The 16,135-nt window shown below is 35.3% G+C and overlaps 1 protein-coding gene across 2 annotated transcripts in view; it reads left to right on the forward strand.

The window, feature by feature from the left end:
- betaCOP (coatomer subunit beta) overlaps positions 1 to 16,135 on the forward strand; it is a 234,667-nt gene that overhangs the window by 48,937 nt on the left and 169,595 nt on the right. For both annotated transcript variants that reach the window (XM_090381759.1, XM_090381760.1), the window contains exon 7: positions 4,160 to 4,279. In XM_090381759.1, the coding sequence (XP_090237885.1) occupies positions 4,160 to 4,279 (120 nt within the window). The remainder of the gene's footprint in view (positions 1 to 4,159; positions 4,280 to 16,135) is intronic.

The raw sequence follows: 16,135 nt of genomic DNA on the forward strand, positions 1-16,135 counted from the left end.
GGTATGCTTGAGACATTCTTTTAGTATGGCTATCTATCTGCTCAAAGTCCCCGAGGAAGTAACAGACAGACAGCCATGTGAAAGAAAGTCACTTTCCTAATTTCTCCCTAGCTATATTCCTAACCTTTCTTGACTTAATCTTTAATAATTTCCTTTATTTCCTCTCTCCTCCTTCTTTAAATCTCTAATCTTTCCAAACTTTACATTTATATTTATATCAAACTTTATATTTTTGTTAACTTGATCCCATGTTAATAGTTAACATGGAACTATAGGCGATCCAACAACTGCTAGTACAACTACAACTAGACAGTTAGCTAGGCCTTAATTACTGGTAGTGCTTCCCTTCCAAAATTTTCACCACCACTTGCAAACCAAAATCTATCAGGACCTTGACCTAATATATCAATGCTCATATAACGTTTAATTGTTTATCCTACAATAGCATTAATGCCACATAAATGCAGCATTGTTGCAACTGAAAATTTAACAAATATAGAACATTGGCTTAAAAGTAGTGTTCAAAAAAAAAAAAAAAAAAAAAATATATATATATATATATATATATATATATATATATATATATATACACACACACACACAAAAAATTATATACATAAAACTACTTATTGCTGTCTACCCACAATCTAGGTGACTTTAACTGGGGCCAACCACCCAGACTGAAGGCAAAAAACAACAAGGAGTTCTCTGTTTCTGTAATGATCAATATCTACTAAGATATATAAATTTAGAGATTTATTTGTAATTTGAGTCTAAACCAATTAAAGGTAGTTAAATTTTTTTAGAATCAAAAGAAAGATAATATAAAGTATTAATGCAAGCATATATTGAACATATGTTGTTACTACATTATGCAAGCATAATGTAGTAACAACAATAGTCGTCATGAAAGAAATAATCCCTCTAGTGAGTTAATATACATGTGGTGACCCCTATATAATGGATATGGTAAAAATAAATAATTAAGTTAACGAATTAAGTTAATTAAGTTAAATATAGTAGTAGAAATAAGTAGTTTCTCGTACATCCTCGGATTACCCTAATAATTTCAGAGAAATAAGAACAAAGAGTGTAGGACAGCTTAAATATGATGCAAGATATAAGTTGTAGCTTGGGTAAGCCCGGGATCGCAAACCCATTCCTATAGTAGGACCCTGAGCTGAATTTGCATGTCACCTTAGCATGAACTTAAGTGTACAGTGTTATTATAAAATAAGATAAAATAACATAAAATAAAATAAATGATACACTATAATTTGCAGACCAGTGGGTACAAGTTTTCTAAGCCGTAAGTCACCAAGAAAGCAAAGCGTCCTATGTACATAATATACATGGCTCTAAATCTGTAATTATAGTAATTATATTGAAGCAATAGGTTCAGGAAATAAATTTTTGAAATTAATTGTATTTATCGCCTTCCTGAAGAGGTATTTCAGGTAAGCGATGGGGAAATTATTATTTATCAACTTATTGTACTATGCTGTTATGTTTGCTGCACACGTATTTTTATTGCAAATTGAAGCAATCCTCAGGCATTGGGATAAAATGATATTAGCATGCACTGATTTCGATATATTAGATCTCCAGTTTGTAAGGCCGACTACATTGAAATTAAATGAGTCTCTTTTATTTTATATGTTTACATCTATATTATTATGGAATATTTTTATACGAAGATCCAGGTAATTTGCTATAGTATCTGCTATAGTATTTGCTTCTATTATTCCTTTTCTATTAGTTTTTATTCATCTTACTATCCGCATGTTTCTTTTTCGTTAACTTAATTTTAATTAATTAATTATTTAATTTTACCATATCCATCACATAGGGGTCACCACATGTATATTAACTCACTAGAGGGATTGTTATTTCTTTCATGACGACTTGTTACTACATTATGTCCTGGATACAGTAGATATGCCTTATACTTTACATTTATTATTTTAATTATTAAATTACATTCTCTGTCGGGTCAACAACGTTCAATATGTGCTTGCATTAATACTTTATATTATCTTTCTTTTGATTCTAAAAAAATTAACTACCTTTAATTGATTTAGATTCAAATTACTTAATCTCTAAATTTATATATCTTAGCATATTGATCATTACAGAAGCAGAGAACTCCTTGTTTTTTTGTCTTCAGTCTGGGTAGTTGGCCCCAGTTACCTAGATTGTGGGTAGACAGCAATAAGTTTTATGTATATAATTTTTTGTGTGTGTGTATATATATATATATATATATTTATATATATACAAAGCTTACTTTATCCCTTGCATTTCTTTAAATCCATCTTGGTATTGTCTTTTTGAATTGTCTTCAATATTATACAACATATTTTATACACATTATGGTCGTAATGCATAATTGCTGTAGCAAGTGCATTGGCCCATAAGTATTAGTTACAGTTTGTTACAATTTATTAACTTTCTTTCCATATTACTCATATATAGTTTGATTGTTTAAACTACTTCAGTTTTCTGGTATTTATTTTCTATATAGGTATTAAGGTGTATACGGAACAGGAGAATCAGTTAATATCAGTTAGAGAATCAGTTTATATATATATATATATAAAATAAAATAAAATATATGCCAGTAGCATGGCAAACTAGTAGAGTGAAAATGAACTTAACCAATAAAATAACAAAAAATAAAGATAAAATGGGGGGGGGGGGGATAAAGAAGAAGAGGGTACTGTTGAAACAACGTTCCTAATATAATTTAGAAAAAAAAAATACAAGCCAATTCAAAAGAAATTTAGTGGCACCTATTTCCGAATTATGTGAATTCTCACTAAGGTGGACTACCAACAATACTTGACCAAATGAATTGAAAATAATAAAATCAAATAGACTGACCATTATGCTCCATCTCGACGGAGGACCACGAGGCCAATAATAGTCAGGGAATCACTGCATTTCGAATGCTAAACAAATCCATGCAACGATGGAATGATACTAAAAGCAAACTGCCGATGCAATAGATTTGCATAGTGGTGGTCCTTATGCAGTGAAAAATAATAAGACAGGAAGCCTAATACTTGCATGGTTAAACTATACCACTGACAAAACAGTAGTTGAACTGAAAATATATAGAAACAAATTAGGCTATAGATGGCAGTACGGATGCAGCTTTAGCAAATCGTCACGCTACTACAATGAAAATATAATCCAAAAATTAGAAGGGTAAAAAGTAAAAGTAGCAAAAAAAATAAATAAGAAAAAATATAAAGGCTAACATCAGTGGCAGCAGAAACATACAAACCACTACATGCTGTGTTTAATAAACTTTTTTTTTTTTTTTTTTTTGTCCTCTCCTTTTTCCCATTGTATGTATGAGGTCAGCATTTTTACTGTTTTGGCATAATTTTTATGGCCGGATGCCCTTCCTGACACCAACCCTCACCCTTTATCCGGGCTGGTGATATGCGGTGGTCATTCCCTGACCTTCCGTATTTTGTTATCACGGGCTCGAACCCCGGTCTAATCAAGAAGTGTGTGCTACACGCTGCTGCTCCTGCCCAGCTGGCTACGGAGGCACCCTAGCTGTCATGTCATGTCATGTATTTGATTAAAATTTTTCTTCTAAATGTCTATTGTTAACTCTGCCTATGTACTTGTTATGTAGTATGGGGTTACTATGACCAAAAGAGAGAATCAGTATATAATTTGTAGAAAATTTAAAATCTCAATCATCCATGCAATCCATTAAAAAATGATTTGATTACATAATTCAAATGCTAAACTAACTTAGAGAGAACTTTTTTTTTGAAAAGTTTTTGAGAAAACTTTTTCAAACACTGAAGTATTTCTGGAATATTCTATTTTGTTATAAATGGAGTAAATTATTATGAGAAAGGCCACTGCACCTTTGAAGGCACAAAAAGGAACTTGAAAAGTTAGATTAAAAAAAAAGTTACAGTGGATAAATCAGTTCTTAATTTCAGAAGCAATCCAGTTTGGGAAGAAAATTTTTAAAAAAGTATGTATTTGTATAAAGATGCACAAACTACAGTGAATTGAGTTACAGTATTTTTATCTTTCAATTCCAGTATTTTTCTCTCATTTTATTGTGAATTTTATGCTAGTCTAATTATAATATTGGTTCAGTTTTATATTTATTCTTCTTTTTTAGGCTGCTGCAAGTTGCTACATTGAATTAATTGTTAAAGAAAGCGACAATAATGTGAAACTCATTGTTTTAGATCGTCTTATTGCTTTGAAGGATATACCATCTCATGAAAGGGTTCTTCAGGTATGGTATGATGATTTAAATATGAAAGAGAGAGCGCGAGAGCGAGCACGCACGTGTGTATTGACTAAACTCTAAACTTTATTGTATTTGATGAGAGGTTTGCCTGCTGTACATATTCATCTGCCATTCTTTTTTGTACTCTAAAATCATTTTGGAGCTCTAGCAGTAATTCCAGTAGTAATTCAAGGAAAGCCCCCCCCCCTCCCATCCATATTAAAATTAAAGAAATCTATATAAAACAGGATCAAAATGAAATAGGTATACCTATATATTTTTGCATGTATACCAGTGGTACAGGGTGAGCCAAAAGTCAAGGTACAGCTTAAAAGAAAAAATATATATCTTGAAAAATATATTTAGAAAGCTTATGTGTATTGTAGGAAGAAATAATATTTTATATGCATTTTGGCTGAAATAACTAAAGATAATTCTTGTAGTAAAACTATATTACAAACATTCAAGTGTGACAATCATCTAAAGTGAATGTCCTAAGCATTCTGATTCTTCGTCACTCTCAGGATGTGAGTGTTTTGTGTTTTTGAATTAAGTGTTTTGAGGAGACAGTGTCAAACTTCCTTGTAGCAAATGACCATATTCAGCTCAGATTGAAGATAATGTATGTGTTAAACATGATCTGGATCAAGTGTCCCCCCCCTTTCCAAACAAAATCCACAAGACTGCTTTCAGTTTAACTAAAAAGTACCTCAACGTTCAGTAAGAATAATTTTAAAATATTCAGGATTCGAGGTTTTTACATTCCAAAATTGCATCACACACTTAATTGAGTTTGATCCATTTAGGAGAGTTGTATAAAAGTTTCTCCAGGTGTGTGTGCAAATAGTGAATTTTTCCAATGAAAATTTGACTATTCCAATGATAAGTCAATTTTCAATATCACCAGACATGTTGAAACACAGTTGTTTAATGGGTGACTGAGAACCCTAATTCCAAATTGAAAAGGAATTAAACAATTGAAGTGTTGTTATTTGTGCCTAAATTTGCTCAGGAGAGTCTATTAAGTAATTCCACCCCATGGAAATATTACTTCAGACAACTATTTATCATTGGAATAAGATATTGTTTATCCTAAAATTGAAAAAAAGACTTCTTTAAAAGCATGTTTTATTCCCTCAAAGTTAGTGCATTCTTAAGTGAAAAATTGCTTCAAGTGGTTTGGGCATTGTGGTCTTATCAAGCAGTCACTTAAGTCACTACATTTAACTCTCAGATTTCCCCCTTCCCTGTGGTGGTCTTTTTAAAAGACTATTCCAGGTAACTTTATTCCAAAAAGAATGGAGTGTTAACTGCATTGGAATAAGGTTACCTGGAATATACAGTCTTTTACCTGAAAGCAGTGTTAACTGAGGAGTTAACACAATTGATCATGTGTTATGTTCGAAAGTTTACAAAAATATTTCAAAAAAACAACTTTAATGCATTGAGGTACTATTTTGACGCATACCCTTGTATGATAAGTTTTTTGTGTTTGTTAAGTAATAAAAATATAGTTTATTTTATAAATTTAATCTTTTTTAAATTTACTTTTCCACAAAATTTAAATGTATGAGACATAATTCTTTCTTATGGACAGTAATGTAGGTAGCCTTTCATTTTTTTCTGTGCTTCTGTCTCTTCATCCTTTATTTTCAGAAGTGTTTGCAAATGCATAAAGTGCCCGCAGTCCTCACCATGTCTGTCCATTCATTTATTCCCCCATTTATAACAACTTGACTCTTGGTGAACAGATTTTTATGAAGTTTTATATTTGGCTCTTTTTAGAATGATTTAACATACATACCTTGAGTTATATATAAATACATACAAGAAAGGATAGGTCAAATTAGTGAAAAGCCCAAATTATAGACTATAATTGTATGTAAATATTTTAAAGTTAATAGGACTTTGTGCTAGTATTGTTTTTATTCAGAGTTCAAGGATGCTTCGTCACAGATGCCTGCACTAAATCCAAATAGTTGGCAATTTCTAATTCCTTTAACTGAATAGAATTGTGACTGATAGACATCTCATCATTTTCTTTTTTTTTTTTTTTTTTTCTTGCACAAAAGAAAGCAGTGCTCATCAACTTCTGGATGCCTGCTATGTTTAGGACCTCTGAAAGCTTTCTATATAGAGACTGCTAATTTATTTCATACACAATCAAGGTGCACATTAGATTCATCAGCTCCAAACTAGAAGTGTCTCTGTTTCTGCATGCTACACAACTGCACAATCCTTGAGTTTTTACACCTTTTTTTTTTCCAGTGTGGTTGCCCATGACTCTTCACAATTTGTCTTTCATTTTCAACTTATTAAAAATCTGCTATTGAGTCTAATTATGGTAATGAAAAAAAAAAATGCACACATACAACACTAATCCTGTTTTTATTTTAATAAATATCAAACTTGTCATGAAACCCATAAATTTAGAATACAGAATGCTTGAAAAATATGGTAATTAAACTTGAGGCAGGAAACTATGAATGCCATGCACTGATGACTGTTGACTCTGGGGACGTCAAAATATGAATCTTTTGCAACCAGAATTGCATTAGAACACTACTTTGTTGCTCAAAATTCTGCACACAACAATCAGAACAATTCAGAATAAACAAGCTTTGTGTTCTTCCATGTAGTTACATTACTTAAAACATGTTCATTTAAATTTTTGGATTGACAAAAAACTCTAATGACAAAAAAAAATCAAGTAAAATTTTTTGTTTACCATCCTCCAGGTGGGCAGGAGCAGCAGTGCGTAGCACATGCTTCTTGATTAGACCGGAGTTCGAGCCCGTGACCACCAAATACGGAGGATGCGGAAAGGTCAGGGAATGACTGCCGCATATCCCCGGAGCAATATGGCCTTAGTTGCTAATGCTCCTAAAAACCAAACAACAAACAGTCATTCTGAAGTTAGTCCATCTCAAGCAGAGGGAATACAGTGAGTTGTTCCAGGTTTTTAAGTCTGCAAATCAACCTCTTCCCCCATCCCCCAACACACACAAGTATAGATAAAGTACATAGTGCAGTATAGTCTTAGATACTACTATTATATATAAATAATAACAAGACCAATGTCAAATGTTTTTAATAGAAATAGTGAGGAAGTAAGAACCCATTTCTTCTTGGTATAAGAAGAAATAGGTTTAAAATAAGAGAAACATTTTAGTGGGTGTGCTGGGGAAGGCTGGTTGACATGTCTCTGCATCTTGACCAGCTGGGCCAGTGTGATAGAAACAGAAGCCAGCTGGACATTAAACCAGTTGTGAACATTAAACTCACGAAGGAAAATTATCTCACTGTTAGGAAGGAGCAAGTCAAGTTTCAAGGAGAGAAAGGCCAAAGAGTTCCAAGTAATTATTTGAGTTGGGAGAACGATAGAGGCAACAGGTGAATTTGACAGAATATGGTAGATTTTAAGCCAGAGAAGCTCAAAAAGAGATTTCAAATTACTGTCTCTGACAGGGAATATCAGAACAGACATATGCACAAGTACCACCTTTAAAGTGAAAGGAATCATACAGTGAATAATTTGGACAACTGAGATGAGCAGTGGTTGAATCAACCAAAAACTGAGATTCTGTCAGAAAAAGTACGAGGTTTGGCAGACTGTAAATGGAAACGAACATCATTTGAGGTTTGAACTGAGAGCACATATATATGTGAAATGAATGAGGAAGTGTTTGGGACATTTAGATCTTTTCACAGATAAATATATGCAAAGAAGAGAAGAATATATGCACAGGTATATAAATGTAAAGAAGAGAAGGACAAACCAGATTGGACCCTTATGTAATGGACGTGGGATAGTATTAGATACCCCAGCTGAAGTTGCAGATGTACTCAACAGGTACTTTGCATCGATATTTACAGAAGGGAAAACCCTATAGAGAAATTCTGGGAGTGAAGTTGAAAAAAAATGTAATTAATGATGTTGACATTTCACATGTTTATTTAATGGAAAAACTTTCGAGCCTACGGGCCAGTAAGGTTCCTGGGGTTGATGGCATATACCCATATACCCTATAATCTTAAGGGAAGCGGCAAGTGAGTGGATTGAATCATTGAGGCTAATTATGCAAGAATCACTGGATTGGGAGTGATTGTGATGGATTGGAAAAGTGCCAATGTGTCTCCACTACATAAGGGCGGTTCTAAGAGTGAAGTGGGAAATTACCAGCCAGGTAGTCTAACTTCAGTAGTAGAGAAAATCATGGAGACATTGATCAAGTTGGAATTCAGGATTACATAGATAGAAATGGAATTCTGAAGGATACTCAGCATGGTTTTGTAAAGGGAAAATAATATTTAACTAATCTGGTTAGCTATTTTGATAGGGTCACTCAAGAGCTAGACTTTGGGAATAATTTTAACATTGTTTATTTGGATTTCAGCAAAGAATTTGACTCAATCCCACATGAGCGGTTACTTTGTAAGCTGGAACAGGTTGGAATCACAGAGAAAATCCTTAGTTGGATAGCTGGATGGCTTCAGGGCAGGAGGCAGAGGGTTGCGATACATGGTTATTCCTCAGATTGGGTGATGTAAGAAGTGCTCTCCAAGCATTAGTAGTAGTAGTAGTGGCATGTGATGCAAGAAAGCAAGTGTATGAGCTTATGCAGCATCAGCCAAAAAAAAAAAAAATTACAAAACAATCCCCTATAAATGTTTGTCCAGTTCCTCCTTAAATTTATTTAACTTATCAACTTCCACAACGACAGATGGAATTTTGTTCCAGAAATTAACCACCCGCTGGCTAAAGGAAACGAACGGAAGGAAATTAAAGGCAAATTTCCGCACATCTATTCTACATCTGTCCTTCCTCAATTTCAATTTATGCCCCCTTAGGTTCGTAATCTGAACAAGTGGAAGAATCCCATCAGAATTCAGCGTGCTCAACCCATTCAAGGCCTTATACACCTCAATCAGATTACCTCACAGGTGCCTAGTCTCTAGCTGCTGCAGTTTTCAGAACTTAAGCCTCTCCTGGTAAGAAGATCCCTTCATTTCCCTCACCAATCTTGTTGCCCTTCTCTGTACATGTTCAAGCAAATCGACATCCTTCCTAAAATGAGGCCTCCATACCTGCATGCAGTACTCAAGGCGTGGCCTGACCATTGCAGGCCACGCCTTACAATCAACTCCTTTTCCCTGCTAGCAAAATTTCTGTATATCATTGACAACACCCCATGATCTGCCCTGGCAGTGTGTCTGCATTGCTCAGAAAACTTCATATCGGACTGCACAATTACTCCCAGGTACATTTCTCTGGGGTTACTTCTACCCATAGGCAGTACTTTCCATTTTTCAATGTTAAACTTCAGTTGCCACTTCTTAGCCCATCTGCCCAAATTTTATAGATCCTGTTGCAGTAACACGCTGCCATTACTGTCATTAACAACCCTGCCAACCTTTGTATCATCTGCAAACTTCGATACTAAGCCTGATATATCTTCATCAATATCATTAATAAATAGACAAAATAACAGTGGACCCAACACCGAACCCTGTGGGACTCTACTAACATTAGTCCACGAAGAGCAGCACCCATTGCTTACCACCCTCTGTCTTCTCCCACTCAACCATCCTTTTATCCATTGTAGCAACTTACCCTTAATACCATTCTGCTCCAATTTGTACAGTAGCCTTCCATGCACAACAGTGTCAAAAGCTTTCCCAAAATCCAAGTATATGATATTAAAATTATTTTTTGCATCCAATTCCTTTGTAACCACATCATAATAACCAATCAAATTTGTCAGACAAGACTTTCCCTTAACAAACGCATGCTGTGTCAGAATTATTGCTGCAGTCTTGTGTAGATGATCCTGCAATGCATTTTTAACCAGCGTGTCCATTATTTTACCCGGAACAGAAGTTAAACTAACTGGTCTGTAATTAGTCGTGTCACCCTTCGATCCCCGTTTGTGAATTGGGGACGCATTTGCACATCTCCATTCCGTGGGGACCTCCCCTGATTCCAAGGATGCTCTCATAATTATGGCTAAGGGTTTGCTTACTTCCTTTGCCACCTCATTAATATAACTGGATAAATCCCATCCACCCCAGGTGCCTTTCTTATGTTTAACTTCAACAATTTCTCCTCCAATTTGTTCTCAGTTATTACAAAACCATTAAGCACCCTGTTACAATTTGATAACCTTGTGGCATTTTCAGACCTTAACGCCTCATGTGTGAATGTAGATGCAAAATACTCATTCAGTTTGTTTGCTATCTGAGCAGGTTCATCAACATTCGAACCATCGATATCAAGTGGACCAATCAGATTCATCCCCATCCTTTTAGAGTTTATATAAGTAAAGAAATCCTTGCTGTTTTTCTTAGCATCCTTTGCCAACGATTTCTCGTAATCTGCCTTCGCCTGCCTAACCTCCTTTGTGACTTGATTACAGACTAGCTTGTATATATCATAGGCTTCCGGGTCGCCTGATAATTTATATGCATCCCATGCATTTTTCTTCTCTGCCACGAGTCTCATTAGTTCATTTGACAACCATTTAGGCCTAAACCTTGAACAATATTTCTTAATAGGTGTGAAATGTTTAGTAGCTTCCCTATTAATTCCTTGAATGCTTACTACTTAGAATTTGCTGTTGGTAACATCATCAGTTGGTCCCACTGTACAGAATTTAAAAACTGTCTGAGACCACTGTAGTCACCTTTACAGAAGCAAAAACCCCTTCCTTTACCTCTAATGGTAATTATATCTTTAAGTAAATACCACATCAGTACACTGTGATCACTGCTACCTAATGATGGTTTCTTTATCTGCAAATTCTTAATACACGAATGATCACTGCTACCTAATGATGGTTTCTTTATCTGCAAATTCTTAATACACGAATGATCACTGCTGATAACCAGATCAAGAGTATTACCCTCTCTGGTTGCCTCTCGAACATGCTGCTGCAGAAAACAATCATCCAATAAATCCACAAAAGTCTTACTAGTGTGCGAGTGACTAACCCATAAGTTCCAGTCTATATCTGGGAAGTTAAAATCCCCCATTATAAGACATTCTAATTTACTAGCCCACTCTATTTCTCTGTACAATTGTTCATTGTACTCATTCAAGTCATTAGGCCTATAATACACTCCTCTTATTTTTGCTTTCTCAGTGCTTATGTCACACCAAACTGACTCAACAGTGCACTGTTCATCTATATCAACTGGATGCACTTTTGATTTTATGTTTTTCTTAATTAACAGCATAACACCTCCTCCTTTTCTATCCTTTCTGTACACATCGTACTCCTCAAATTCCAGTTCTACATTCCTTATATCTGAATGACACCACGTCTCTGCTATCCCAACAATATCCGCCTTTGATGTCTTGACCAACACTTCAAATTCATCAGATTTATTTACTATACTTCTAGCATTGGTATACATGCAAGTATACATTTACCTATTCTTATTATTAGTTACCCTAACACATCCCATATACACACCTGTTTCACGATGACTGCCATCAGTTCCTGAAACCCCCAATACCCCTCGTTCCAGGCCGCTGCTTATTGTAATAGAAGTAGTGCAAGAATCACCTACATCTCTGCCTGCGGCTACTTTTAGTCTGTGAATCCTCCCAAGCTAGTAGTTTTCCGACCCACCGAACACTGCCTTGATAGCATCAGCAAATATTCTTGCACCCTTTCTATTTAAGTGTATCCTGTCCCTGTAGAAACAGTCTCTCCTGTTAACATGCACAGACCAGGATGAAAAAAATTCTACCACTTGAGCCTTGCACATTTCCTCCAGGGCTAAATTGATTGACAAGTCTCTCATCATGTACTCCCTTCTATCGTGTCTGGGCAGAATTGCAGACACTTTCAAATTTTAGTATTAGGACCACTGTTGTTTTTGATTTTCATAAATGACATTGATAATGGGATATAGGCGTGATGTCTAAATTTGCAGATGATGTAAAGATTGGTAGGGTTGTTAATGATTGCCGCCAAGCAGAGCTTTTTCAGAATGACCTAGATAGACTTCATGGATGGTCAGAAAAATGGCAGCTATGCTTTAATCCAACAAAGTGTTAGGTATTGCACCTGGGAAACAGTAACCCCAAAATAACTTATACACTTGGCGGAGTTGAACTAAAGCCGGTAGTGGAGGAATGGGACGTGTGTTATGGTAGTCAGACATGAAGTTCTCTGAGCATTGTAGACTGGTTGCAAGGAAGGCCCATGGTGTCCTATTGATGATTTATCAAACTATTGCTAGTAGAGATAAGGACATCATAATCCCATTGTATGAGGCTATTGTAAGACAAACTTCGAATACTGTGTTCAGGTATGGAGACCGCACCTAAAGAAAGACATTGTGCTTCTTAAAAGGGTCCAGAGACATGCAACAAGGAAAGACTTCGAATATGTGGGTTGCAGAGCTTGGAAACTAGGCACCTTAGAGGAGATTTGATTGGGGTGTTTAAGGCTCTGAGAGGCATGAGCAAAATGAATGAGGACGAAATTTTCATGGTTATAAATGATTCTAGAACTACGGGCCATAATTTCAAATTACAGGGGGGGGGATATTTAGACTGGATTGCAGGAAGTTTTATTTTAACCAGCGAGTTATAAATTACTGGAATAAGTTGCTTACATGGGTAGTAGAGGCTGACAGTTTGGGGAAATTCAAAGTTCAGCTGGATAATTACCTATGGGAGAAGGGAAACGCTTAGGTTGTCTTTTGTTTCCTTTTCTCTTATTTATTATTATTATTTTTTAAAATTTTCTCCTTATAATTATTTTATTGTTATTTTTTGTTATTATTATTTTTTTTTGACTGGTACAGCATAAGCCATAGGCTTCCTTGTACCATGTGGCCATTGCTAATACTACTACTAATAAGTTTGTTCTATTAGTTTTACTATTTATTTTGTATTCAGCAGTAAGAAAAGGTGAGGAGGACGTGGTGTTGAAGTAATAAAATTTTTGTATATGGTGTACGCACGGCAAGAATATACCCAGCTCAGTGAATGATGTGGCCTCGACAGTGCCTTCTCATACACTCTACTTAGACTCCCTTCAGTCACCATCTGACAGTTAAAACAGCTCCGAGATTATACACTAGCTGATCCGGAAGTCTCTTACAGAGGTATCAATAGGTTCAGTCCATTGAATTATCTAGCATCTAGCTTGTGAATACTGTTTTAGAGCTGTACCCTTGAAATGTAAGGAAGATTGGATCTCACCATGATGTTTGAACCATCATACTGCATGATGGAAGAGATGGGGGTGGGGGGGGGTTGCCAGAGCTTTGCTCTGGAGACCAAACGTGCATTCCACCATATCAATCCTCCAATAAGCAATGTGGTGGTATTGCACCGGTTGATGAGAGTTATCTACCACAGAGTATTGCCAGTAACACACAGGTGACATTCCTCCGTTTTGTGTTGGCACCACACCTCGATCCCTGCTTACGTTGTTTCGCACCTGGGTGGTCACCTTCAGTATACTGGGTGCCTTATTTTAGGACTTGCATGTGGGGGTTATACCCAGGGTTACTAACAGTCCCACCATCATGAAGGTGCAAGCAGAGGATTTGGCTGTCACAGACCAACCAGACTTTGCCAAAATTAGGTCCACTTGACTAGAGTGTCACCTGAATATCAGTTCCATCAGCATTCTAGACTCACAGGTAGCAAGCCCAGCTTGACATACCTGAGAGAATGTCTATGACAGCCTCAAGAACCAAGGATATATGAACAAATATCACTTTGAAGCAAAAGGAACCAGAGAGTGAATAATTAGGGCAAGTGAAATGAGTAGTGGTTAAGGAACTGATAATTGAGATTCTCTCTGAAATAGTAAGTGGAGCTTAGCAGGTTCTGTGGTTAGTGAATGGATAAAGAAGTTGCAGCTTAGAAGCTTGAGATATAACAGGTTATTTTAAGTTATGCTTAGTATTTTAACAGTTCCTCATAGCATCACTGAGTATCAGTGGATATTCAGCCAGTTAACAAAAATAAACTGAGTTCAACTTTCTGGTAAATTTCTTTGTTCTCTGGTGAAGCTTTGGAAATGCTCTTGACAGCCAAATCCTATGTAGCAGGACCATTGTTATAAACAAAACTTTGTTTCAACTTATTTGAAGAGGGGATAGTCTTCATTTTCTTTTAAGTAATTATAATTGCTGTTTAGCAGACAATTCAAGCCAAATCTACATACTGAAAAATTCTGGGCATATTGATGATTTAAAGCATATTGTACTGGTTAACAATCCTTTCTATGGTTGTATCATAATATAAAATAATAATTAAATTAATAATAAAATTACATTAATATATTATACTAAAAATATTTAGGGCTAAAGCCTCAACTTATGGAAATTCACTAGATGTAACAGGTTAGTACAATAGCATCATGTTTGTACGTAGTGAATTACCAAATATTGTAAAATGACATTGTTTTTATCATATCTCATATTGTAAATACCTTCACGAGTTGCCTTATTGCATTACCTCGAATAAGTAACGCTTCACTAGTGGAGAAGACTATTGTTACTTATTCTCAGTGGATACCACAACCACCCAGGCGGCCATTTCAAGGTTGTTTGGCCTCTCATCGGTGGATGGATATGTAGGTACCTTGGTGTTGCAGTAGCGACAACCCAGTTATGAAGTATAACTTCACAATATGAGAGATGTCAGATGGTGTACAACAGTATAGACTGAAAATATTTAGGGCTAAAGCCTTAACTTATAGAAAATTCACTAGACATAAGATTAGTGCATTAGCATCATGTTTGTATGTAGGGAATTACCAAAAATGGTAAAATGGCATCGTTTGGCCGTTTATCATATCTCTTCGTTGTGAAGGTTGAATACCTTCACAATGATGTGTTTTTTTTTTTATGTTCTTGTTTATTCTCTGGCGTGAGCACCAGGTCAGTGGAGTTTACAATAGATCAATCAATACAAATTTTAATCATATTTAGTAGTCGTGGGCTTGAAACCTGGTTCATTCAAAGAGTGTATACTACTGCACTCGTGCTCCTGACCACTTGGCTATGTCAGGGGCCTGTTTTCACTATTGTAACACCAGGGTACCTACCCATCCACCGATGAGAGGCCAAACAACCTTGAAACAGCTTTCTGGGTGATGGTATCCACTGAGAATAAGTAACAGTAGTCTTTGCCACCGAAGTGTTACTTATTCGAGGTAGTGCAATATCAGGCAACTTGTGAAGGTATTCACAATATGAGATATGATAAAAACAATGCCATTTTACTTTTCACTAATTTTCTACATACAAACGTTATGCTAATGCACTAACCTGTTACGTCTAATATATTATAATAATATAAAATGTGTGTGTTGTTTAATTTCAAGTCCCAAGTCTCAGCCTCTCTTGCTTTCCTCCTGCTTTATCCAATATATTTTCCTGCTTTCTGAAAGTTGGAATTAGCAGCTATGTGTTTATATTTATGGTTTTCTCTGTAATAAACAGTTTTCAGTCACAATTTCTACTTGACTAATGTATATGTTGTTCTCTACTGTTCTAAATAAAATATTAAAAAAAGTTTATTCTTTTTAGTCAACATTTTTTTCTTGCACTGTGCATCTCTTTCATACCATTTGTGCTCTATGTATCAGCAATGATATACAGTTATTGTCAAATTGTTCATATTGAAAACTTTTTTTTTTTTTTCCTCTCTGCAGTTTTAGCTTTAGAAGAAAAGTTTATAAGCAATTTTAAATTTGCTCAGAAACTAGGTTTCTGAAAACTAGCCATTCACTAATAAAATTAAGCCTTTTTAATTCTTTTCTGTTAGCACTTATTATTTAAAATATTGAGACATTTCTGATTATTTAGATAATCATGCTTCAATTT

Source organism: Mastigoproctus giganteus, chromosome 9 (genome assembly GCF_048544385.1).
Source record: "Mastigoproctus giganteus isolate SK-2022 chromosome 9, ASM4854438v1, whole genome shotgun sequence".
Classification (NCBI taxonomy): Eukaryota; Metazoa; Arthropoda; class Arachnida; order Uropygi; family Thelyphonidae; genus Mastigoproctus; species Mastigoproctus giganteus.